Source organism: Stegostoma tigrinum, chromosome 18 (genome assembly GCF_030684315.1).
Source record: "Stegostoma tigrinum isolate sSteTig4 chromosome 18, sSteTig4.hap1, whole genome shotgun sequence".
Taxonomy (NCBI): domain Eukaryota; kingdom Metazoa; phylum Chordata; class Chondrichthyes; order Orectolobiformes; family Stegostomatidae; genus Stegostoma; species Stegostoma tigrinum.
In genome coordinates this window covers 16,418,505-16,429,534 of record NC_081371.1, presented here as the reverse complement: position 1 = coordinate 16,429,534, position 11,030 = coordinate 16,418,505, and the positions used below count along the sequence as shown (strand labels likewise).

General features: G+C 42.2%; 1 protein-coding gene across 4 annotated transcripts in view; it reads left to right on the top strand.

Annotated features, from left to right (window-relative positions):
- The first annotated feature begins 2,144 nt into the window (after nt 1-2,144).
- The window catches only part of ttll12 (tubulin tyrosine ligase-like family, member 12), a 49,888-nt gene continuing 41,002 nt past the window's right edge, over nt 2,145-11,030 (top strand). Inside the window, exons 1-2 of one of the 4 annotated variants that reach the window (XM_048548341.2) lie at nt 2,145-2,325; nt 8,771-8,928. In XM_048548341.2, the coding sequence (XP_048404298.2) occupies nt 2,206-2,325; nt 8,771-8,928 (278 nt within the window). In that variant the 5' untranslated portion in view covers nt 2,145-2,205. Of the gene's footprint in view, nt 2,374-2,418; nt 2,687-6,774; nt 7,287-8,770; nt 8,929-11,030 lie in introns of those variants that run through there. The other 3 variants (XM_048548342.2, XM_048548343.2, XM_048548344.2) reach the window with 3 other exon arrangements.

Here is an 11,030-nt window from a genome sequence, read left to right as displayed (position 1 = left end):
TAGAGTCATAGAGTTGTATAGCATGGAAACAGGCCCTTTAGTCCAACTCATTGAAGCTGACCAGATATCCTAAATTAATCTAGTCCTCTTTGCCGATATTTGATCTATGTCCTTCTAAACTCTTCCTATTCACATACTCATCCAAATGTCTTCTAAATGTTGTAATTGTACCAGCCTCCACCACCTCCTCTGGCAGCTCATTCCATATATGCATCACACTCAATGGGAAAAAATTGCCCCTCGGGTCCCTTTTAAACCTCTCCCCCCTCACATTAAACTTGTGCCCTGTAGTTTTGGACCCCTACATCTCAGGGAAAAGGTCTTGCCTATTTACCCTATCCATGCCCTTCATGGCTTTATAAACCTCTAAATTCACCCCTCAGCCTCCAATGCTCCCAAGAAAAAAATTCCCAGCCTCTCCCTGTAGCTCAAACCCTCCAGCCCTGGCAACATCCTTGTAAATCTTTTCTGAACCCTTTCTAGTTTCACATTATCCTTTCTGGCACATATGGATGACTTGGAGGAGGGGAAGTGTAATGTTTCCAAATTTGCTGTAAATACAAAACTAAGTGAAAGGACATATTCTAATATGGAGACAAGAAATCTGCAAGGGGATTTTCTGAAGAAGGGTCCAAGCCCGAAATGTCAGCTTTCCTGATCCTCTCTTGCTGCTTGGCCTCCTGATTCCATCCAGCCCTACACGTTTTTATCTGCAAAAGGATACAGGTAGGTTGAGTGAGTGGGCAAAAGCTTAGCAGAAGGAATTGAGGGTCGGAAAGTGTGACGTCATGCACTTTGGTAGGAAGAATCAAAAGACAGATCATTACTTAAATGGAGAAAGATTTCAAAAGAAGTGCAGCACAGAAGAATGTGGGTGACCTTGTGCATGAAACACAAAGATTAGCATGTAAGTGCCATTAATTAACACAGCAAAGTGAATTTTGGCCTTTATTGCTAAGGCAGTTAGAGTTTAAAAATAGGACAGTCTTGTTAGAACTGTACAAGGTTTTGTTGAACTGCATCTGGAGTACTGTGTACACTTCTGATGTCAGTACTTAAGGAAGGCTTTGGTGGTAGTTCAATAAAAGATTCACTGGGCTGGTTCCTGGGATGGAGGGCTGAATCATCAGAATTGTTTACACAGATTAGGCCTGCATTCAATGGAGTCTGGAAGCACGAGACTGTGCTTATTGAAACATATTAGGTTCTGAGGGGCCTAACAGAGTGGATTATCATAGAAGATTCATCGAATTCCTACAGTTGTGGATGCAGGCCATTCGGCTCATTGAGTCCACACCGAACCTCCAAACAGCATCCTTCCCAGACCCACTACCCGCCCAATGCCTGTAACCATGCATTTCTCATGACTTATCTACCTAGCCTGGACACTATGGGCATTTAGAATGGCCAATCCTCCTAACTCGCACATCTTTGGATTGTGGGAGGAAACTGGAGCATTCAGAGGAAACCTACATAGACATGGGGAGAACGTGCAAACTCCACGCAGGCAGTTGCCTGAGGGTGGAATCAAACCCAGGTCCTTGGTGCTGTGAGGCAGCAGTGCTAACCACAGAGCCTGAGATGCACTTTGAGAAGATGTTTGTACTTTCGAGGGAATTTCAAACTAAGGGACATAGTTATAGTATAACAGGATGCACCTTTAAAACTGTGGTGTGAAGGAATTTCTTCTTCCAGGGGCTGGTGAATGTCTGGAATTCTCTAGCCCAAATAACTGTGGAGACTACTGATAACAACAAATGCTGGAGATCACAGCAGGTCAGGCAGCGTCCATGGAGAGAGAGCAAGCTAAAGTTTCGAGTCTACGTGACTCTTCATCAGAGCTGTTAGCTTGCTCTCTCTCTCTCTCCATGGATGCTGCCTGACCCGCTGTGATTTCCAGCATTTGTTGTTTTCAGTGAAGATTCCAGCGTCTGCAGTAATTTGCTCCTGAGTCGTGGAGGCTAGTTCACCGAAAGCATTTGGAGAGGAGGCAGGTAGATTTTTGAAAATAGGTTGAAGAAGGTGAGGAAAGAGGAGTTGAAACCTGGGGCAGATCTGCTGTGCTGTTGATTGAATAGTGGGGTCGGGCTTGAGGTTGCGATGACAGTGGAAGTGTTTGTGGGCGTGCACGGAGCCCTGCAGGCGGCGCCTTGGACACTTGGCTTCACGCCGGAGTGTGGTGTATGTAGCTGCTGGGTTGGGAGGATGGCAGGGGAGACAGCGGCGGATTTCCAGCTTTTCACAGAGACTCATCGAGTGGCCCTGGAAACCTCGGGGGTGCCACCGCTTTACTGGGAGAGTTTGCACCGCAAACTCGCACATGAGGTCGATGCCGTTCATCACTGAGCACCGGATTCTGTAGATTTCCAGATGGTGGGGAGGGTGTGGATGTCTCTCAAACTCTTCCGGTGCAGTGTGCAAAATGTTGAAAAAGCACTCGGCTTAGACGATCTGCTTTTTAATTGCATGTTTAATCATTTAAACTGTTAAAACGTTGCTGGGTTCTCTTCCGAGAGACTTTTAATGCACGGATTGGGAACAGTAGCATTTTATTTACACCTCTAGTTTGTATTTGCAACTCGCTGTCTTTCCGAGGAGGCCACTGTAGTGAGAAACATAGTTCGACGTGGTTTCCTGTTGCAAAAAAAAATTAACCTAGAATTTCAGCGGATGCTAGGTTTCCCCGGTTTGTGGAGTACGGTCTTTAGTTTGTTTGTGTGTGTGCGCGCGGTGGGGGTGGGGTACAGGTGAAGGGAACTTTTTGAATGAATGAACTTGCATTGATATCGCGCCTATCACACGTGCTGTAGTCCCAAAAGGTTTCATCGCTGGTTCAGAACCTTTTCAAACATAGTTATTTGTTGGATAGCTAAACGAAGTAGATGATTGCTTCGTCTGTTGGTGTTGGCAGCTGGGGGATAAATTTGGGCTGGAATACCGGGCGACTGTTGAATGTGCATTTGTATAGCACCTATAGTTATATAAATCGCTCAAAGGAATGGTGCAGGCTGACTGAGTTTTTTTTTAAAAAAAACAAACACAGCTTTGGAGTTGTTGGAGGATAGAATTGAAAAACTGGGAAAGTACTTCAACTCGTGTAGAAGCTTGGCTAGACCATATTTTGAGTGCTATAAACTGTCTGTTTTTGCCCCATTACAAAAAGCCACCAGAGAAGTGAAATGACAATTTGGTGGAATGATATATGACCTCTCAGTTCTTTCAGGACAGAACATTGAGACAGGGAGATAAAACGAAAGGCTGCTGGATAACCTCAGAGGCCTTAAAGGTTATGGCAGAGTTTGATGGGTTTGTTGGGGAGAAGGCCAGAACTAAGGCTGTAAATATACTACTGTAGTGGTTCCCAAAGTGCAATTTTTATATTTAGAAGGGTTTTAAACAATGGTGGATATTTGGGAATGAAAGCATTTTTTGACTTTTGCTATGCTCCCAGCAACTCCCTTCGTAGCCCAGGGGTTCCCAAAGTCAAGGGGTGATATAGTGGTTAGCAGTGCTGCCTCAACTGCCAGGGACCTGAGCTTGATTCCACCCCTAGTCAACTGTCTCTGTGGAGTTTGCACATTCTCCCAGTGTCTGCCTGAGTTTGTTTCTGGTGCTCCGGTTCCCTCCCACTGTCCCTGGATGTGCACGTTGGCTGGGTTAGCCATGGTTTTAAAAAAAAACAAGCCCATGCGGGATTACAGGTTTGCGTCTGGGTAGGATATTCTTCAGAGGGTCGGTGCAGAGTCAATGGCCTGATTGGTCTCTTTCTGCATCGCCGGGAGTCTGTGCTACGAAGGGGATTCAGGAGAAAGCACCGACGAGTGACTGAGCTGGAGAAATTGACGTGTGACTTGGTGGGAATAGAGTTAGAAAGTGGCGTTGATGAGTGAATGCGGGGTGGTGTTGGAAAGAAGGGCTAATGATTCAAAGGTGGGGCAACAATTGATATATTTCCCTCAACTTCAAATATGTGCCTCCAACAAATAAGCTTATCCATTCCATGAATGGAAAGTTTAAGAAAGGCATATGTTCGCCTGATGAAGGGTCCTGACCAGAAACGTCAACTTTCCTGCTCCTCTGATGCTGCCTGACTTGCTGTGTTCCTCCAGTTCCACACTGCGTTATCTCTGACTCCAGCATCTGCCATTCTTGCTATCTCACACGTTCGCCTGTAACATGATTACACTGACTTGGAAAAATGTGTGGTTGTTGGAGGGTTAGTTGAAAAGGAAACTGCCTCAAAAAGTAAAGAAAGTGGTAACTCTGAATGTGGTACACAGCCAAAAATAAATTTGGGCACGGTCCTGCAGTAAGGAATTTGGAAGAAAATTCAGGACAGAATCCTTCATCTAGAACTTGGAACCAGTTACCAGAGGGATTAGTTGAGGTGAATTTTGAACATCCATTTAAATTGAACATAGAACATTACAGCGCAGTACAGGCCTGTGAAACCAAACTGAAGCCCGTCTAACCTACACTATTCCATTATTATCCATATGTTTATCCAATTACCATTTAAATGCCCTCAAACGTGGCGAGTCTACTACTGTTGCAGGCAGGGCATTCCATGCTCTTACTACTCTCTGAGTAAAGAACCTACCTCTGACATCTGCCCTAGATCTACACCCCTGTATTTAAAGTTATTTGGACAAACACTTGGAATGTCATAACATTCAAAGCTATGGGCCTAGTGCAGCAAACCACACACTTGACGGACTGAAGGGCCTTTTCTGTACTGTATGATTCTGTAATTCTATGATTAGTTAAGTAAACAGAGGAGGGAGAAGGGAATAGGTGGAGAGATTGGTAAAGCTGGATGGAAACGAATGGGAAGAGGCTTGTGAAGCAAAAACACCAGTACTGAGCTGTTGGTATGTTTTGTTGCTGTAGATACTTTGCGTAACTTAATGCAGTATAGAGGCTGAGAGGTGACCAGATAGAAGTAAGTAACTCAAGTGAGAGGCTTGGATAGGGTGGATAATCGAAGTCATAGAACATAGAACAATACTGCGCAGAACAGGCCCTTCAGCCCTCGATGTTGCGCCAACCTGTGAACTAATCTAAGCCCCTCCCCCTACACTATCCCATCATCATCCATATGCTTATCCAAGGACTGTTTAAATGCCCCTAATGTGGCTGAGTTAACTACATTGGCAGGCAGGGCATTCCACGCCCTTACCACTCTGAGTAAAGAACCTGCCTCTGACATCTGTCTTAAATCTATCACCCCTCAATTTGCAGCTATGCCCCCTCGTACAAGCTGAAGTCATCATCCTTGGAAAAAATCTCTCACTGTCCACCCTATCTAATCCTCTGATCATCTTGTATGTCTCTCTTAAATACCCTCTTTGCCTCCTTCTCTCCAATGAGAACAGACCCAAGTCCCTCAGCCTTGCTTCATAGGGCCTGTGCTCCAGACCAGGCAACTTCCTGGTAAATCTCCTCTGCACCTTTTCCAATGCTTCCACATCCTTCCTGTAATGGGGCGACCAGAACTGCATGCAATATTCCAAATGAGGCCACACTAGCGTTTTGTACAGTTGCAGCATGACATCACAGCTCCAGAACTCAATCCCTCTACCAATAAAACCTATCACACCATATGCCTTCTTAACAGCACTATCAACCTGGGTGGCAACTTTCAGGGATCTATGTACCTGGACACCAAGATCTCTCTGCACAGAGAATTGAAATCTAAAAATGTATCTACATCTTTCTTTCGTATATTCAGTAACTTAGCCTCTACAAGCTACTGTGGTAGAGAATTCCACAGATTCACTACCATTTCCTCAGTTCAGTCCTCCATCTTGAGATCATATTCCCTAGATCCGGCCTCCTCAGTTAGGGGAAACATCCTCCATGCATAGAGATAGCAAGGTCTAGAGCAGGATGAACACAGCTGGCTAAGCAGCATCAGTGGAGCAGGAAGGCTGATGTTTTGTGTTTGGACCCTTCTTCAGAAATGGGGGAGGGGAAGGGGATTCTGAAATAAATAGAGAGAGGGGGAGACGGATGGATGTTCCCGGAGTGGGAATGTCAAATAGTAGAGAACAAATTTAACCTGAAGTGGGGGAAAATGTTTAAAGGAGACATGTGGGGCAGGTTGTTTTTTTTTACACAAAAATTGTTAGGTTCCTGGAGCGTGCTGCTAGGGGAGGTGGTTGAAGCATTTAGATAGTCACAGAAACAGGCAGTGAACAGAACGTTACAGACCATGTGCAGGCACATTGGATTTATTCAGAGTTACATTCTGACTAGCTCAGACATGATGGGTGGAAGGGCCTGGTCCTGAGCTGTACTGTTCTGCGTTCTAAAATGTCACAAGCAGCTTGTCAAAATAAAAAGATACTGAACTAATTAAGGAGCAGGGAGGGCAGATGACAGATGCTTAGTGAAGTGTGGTTCTCAGCAGCAACTTAAAGGAGAAGAGGGGGCAAGGATGTGGGCAATTACTGAGACTTAGAGTCCAGAATTGGAGGTGTGCAGAAATCTCAGGGCTGAAGAGTTTTAGGATGTTATTAAGACTGGAAGAGGCGAGCTCATGGAGGGATTTGAAAATGAGGATGACAGTTTGAAAATTGAGTGATTGTTTCCATTTGGATTTTCTTAATACTGTGTTCTGATAAATTGTTTAATTAATGTCTGAAATTGTTCGACATGTTTGATTTGAACTTGGGACATAATGATTTATTTTGGAGTTATTCCAGTAGTATTTTTTGGCAATTATTTTTTATTTTTCAGTTGAAGATATATTACAGTAAATAAATAGTAATACCACAATCTAAGATTGATTTGGCTGTTCACCATTCTCCCTGTTGTCACAGTATCCATTGGTACATTGTTGCCTGCCTCAAGGTAGTGGAGAAAAGTTTGTATGTGGGTGATGTAGAATTGGTGGTTAAATTTCATGTTGAAAGTTGTAGCTTAAAAAGATCTGATGTAAAAGAGCATAGCATTTTTCACAACTGCTTTAAGATTATATTAAGTTGGTCGCTACAAACAAAAGTCACCATGAAACTTTTAAAATAATATTTTCCTTTGTAATATAAACAGGGATAGGTGGGGAGATACCCAAGTTTGAGACACTAGCATTCCCACTAAGACAACTGCCATTCAAAGGGTCGACCAAGTTGAGTGAAAAGAGTTAGAGGAGTGAAATGATAAACCATTGGTAATTCACTCTTAGCTTTTTAATAGACCAAAGAATCTGATAAGATTGCAGACCTGACTGGACATATACATTTTTCATCTCATTCCTCGATATCAAAAACGTTGTAAAGCAACTGGTAAGTTAGGTTAACAAACTAAGTTTTTAAAGTACATTGTTAAAATTACTCCCGTACACCCATAGACCTAGTGCAGAAGTGAGGCCTGGTGGCTGCATTCCAATCATTAGAAGGGGCCAGACCCGAAGCTTCAGCTTTCCTGCTGCTCTGATGCTGCTTGGCCATCCAGCTCTACACCTTGTTATCTCAGATTCCAACTCCTACTATCTCTCATTAGGAGGTAGTGGTTGTTTTCACAACGCATGGGAAATGTAATTGTTAATATTATTGGCATGGAGGATAAACATTCTCATGCACTTCTACAATTTTTATTTGCTCAACTTGATGGGTATCCCCTCAATTTAATTACCATGTGGGGTTTAAAACTACTTCAGTAAACATGTTGCCTGACTAATTGATCATTCAGAATCAGAGTCACAAAGTCAAGCGAATTTTGAACTAGCTCACTCTACGCTTGTTTAAATAATGGACGTGCCAGTAGGATTTGAGTCCAATTTGTCAGTTGTAAAAATCTAGATAAGCTTGATTGAACTGATACTAAATAGATTAATAGAAATATAATTGTATACCATATTATAATATAAATAACAGATTTATGACATTTATCACTTGGGGAATTGAAGATAAAATTAGGGAAGTTGTGCCTGAATTATACAGGACACTGGTGAGACCACATCTGGAGTACTATGTACAGTTATGGCCCCCTATATGAAGGAAAGATGTAAATGCATTAGAGGCAGTTCAGAGGAGCTTATCAGAATAGTGCCTGAATGAGTGACTTGTCTTATGAGGAAAGGTCAGACCAGTAGGTTTGTATCCACAGGAGTTTAGAGGTGACTTACTTGAAACATATAAAACCTTAATGATTTAGTTAGGGTAGATAAACAGGATGCTTCCTGTTTTGAGAGTATCTAGAACTAGGAGTCACAATTTAGAAATCAGGAGTTGTCCACTTATGACTGGCATTACGAGATTGTCTCTGTGAGAGGGTCATGTTTCTGTGGAACTCAGTGAAAAAGTTGGGGAAGCGGAGTACTTGAATATTTTTAAAGTAGAGGTAGGTAGATTCTTGTTAAGCTGGGGGACGATTAAATCCAGCATGGTCTCACTAAATGGCAGAGTAGTCTTGAGAGGCTGAATGGCATAGCCCTGCTCTTGATTCAAATATAAATTGTTAGTGAGGGAATGAAATGTTTTCCATTTATGTTGCGCCACTCCCAGCCATGTGCCACCCCAAAGCCCTTTATAGCCTATTAAATACTTTTGAATTGCAGTTATTGTTGTAATGTAGGAAATTTGCAATGACCAACAAACAACAATAAGATATAGGACCAGATACTCTACTTCAGTAATGTTAATTTAGGAAAATTAAAATGGAAAAGTAAGCCAATCTCACTGACTTTGCTTAGAACAGTAACAGTTCTTTAAAGGTTTTACACCTACGTACTCTATTCTGCAGTGTTAATATAACATTCTATTTTTAGGTATTTGATGCGGGTGAAGTGTTTGGGATTATGCAGTTTGAAAATGAGAGTGATGAAGATGCTGAAGAGGAACAGATAACACACAATCCTGGCACACCACCTGTTTACAAAGTCATTATCACCAAAGAAGATGGCCTGCAGGCTGCAGATGCTAATAGGTAAGGAACAATTTCAAAGTACAATGCATTGTGTGAAAACTTGGCTTCATCCACACAATGCATCCATCATATCAAGACTCTGAAGGATTTTATATGTTTCAATCAAGTGGCTGCTTACTCTAAACTCCAGTCGATATAAGTCTGGTCTGTTCAACCTTTCTCAACTTAGCCATTCCAGGCACTATTCTGAAAAAGCTCCTTTGAACCTCTTCCAGTGCATTTACATCCTTCCTGCACTGACCACTGCCAAGAATGAAGCCACCTGTTTGTAGTGTTCGTAAAAGCAATTCAGCTCCACCTTGTTACAATAAATGAAACATTCCAGAATGCAGTAAATGAAAAGTAATCTGTGGACTGCTTCAAAGATCAGTTACTTTGCATACAAATTACCTCTCTGAGTAAAGAATCTTCCAGGTTGAAGTTTTACTGTACGTTTTGTCAGCATATGGTTGAATAGGCTCCTGAGAGATATCCTGCCCCTTTCTGCTTTCATGCTTTTCACTGTACCTCACTGTGATAATGTTGACTCAACATTTTTTTGCCTCCGTTTACAAGTGAAAATTTCACTGCATTTCTGTTTTATGTCAATTTGGTTCTATCCTTTTACCGAACTGGATGAGAGCAATTCCTCCAGGCCATGGTTTTATTTGCTTTCTGCTTTTTGGCTGTATTTCCATCTGTAGTGAATTCTAATCCTAGCCCCACTTTTGGGACTATCCTAAATCAGGCATGGTTCTCAGATTTTCACTCTCAGTTTAAAGTTAAGAAAGCCAGATCCTAAAGACGCTGAATCGCTGTAAACCTGTGGTCTAACACTCCTCAGTGGAAAGGACAAGCTGAGAATATTTCCTTCCTGCACATGGTCTTCTGAAAATGTTTCAGACTGATTATAATGGCCCTGGGATCGCTCATCAATAATGTACTCTCCACCAAAGTACGTGTGGAGTAGGGATTCATGGATTAGTAATACAGAAGTCTGTGTGAGACAGTATAAATTCTTAACTTCGTACATAATTCACAGTTGGTGAGGTAGTCAGTTGTAACATCAATAGTTAATAGAGCATAGAACAGTACAGCACAGTACAGGCCCTTCGGCCCATAGTGTTGTGCTGAACTTTTACGCTAAACCTAAGGTCTATCTAACCTCCACCCCTACCTTATACTATCGTCAATTCTAGGAAAGGTTCAAGGAAAAGTTAGGAAATACCCTTTTATTGTCTAGGGTAATGAATCCAGTTCTTAAATCCAAGTGTTATGGTCAAATAATTAAGTCAGATAGCTGTTGTTGCTTATTAAAGTAACATTTATCTTAAATGCCCAAACTGGTAGAAGCTCATAGAGTTGTTGAGGTGCCTGTGAACTACTTAAGGGAGAATCATCATTGGTCTGCTTTAATATCATTTACCTCGAAAGACTCTTAAGCAAGAAAAAGGAATCTAAATTTACAATGTGTCCTTCCTTTTGATTTCTGCAGTGGCCCAAATGTAATGAGTAAGTCAACAGGGGTGAACCCACTTTTCTCTTCTGAGCTGGTGACAACTGATTGTGAATTTAAAAGAAATGTGGTTTGCCCAATTAATGCATAATTTAATGCAGATACTACATTGTGTATCACCTGGTGTAAGAAACCTGAATGGCTTATTTCTGAGGCTAACAAGGGCTTGTGTAGTGCAGCGGTAGTTTCCTTACCTTGGACCCAGAAGACCAAGGTCCAAGTCCCAACCTGTCCCAACCAGAGCTGTGTAATAACGTTTCTGAACAGGTTGATTAGAAAATAGTTTTGAAAAACGTCTTAGATTAACAAGTAAAAGGGTAGTTATATTTTTAAATGAAGAAATTAACAAGACTGTGTAAGACCATAAGACATAGGAGTGGAAGTAAGGCCATTTGGCCCATCAAGTCCACTCCGACATTTAAATCATGGCTGATGGGCATTTCAACTCCACTTTCCTGCACTCTCCCCGTAGCCCTTGATTCCTTGTGAGAATCAAGAAAAAACAAGTGCTTCAAAATGTACAGATTTCTCCGATTATCCGTGAATGCACTCGAGAAATACATGTACACGTTCTCTCTCTCTCGCGCTCTCTCTCTCTCTCTCTCTC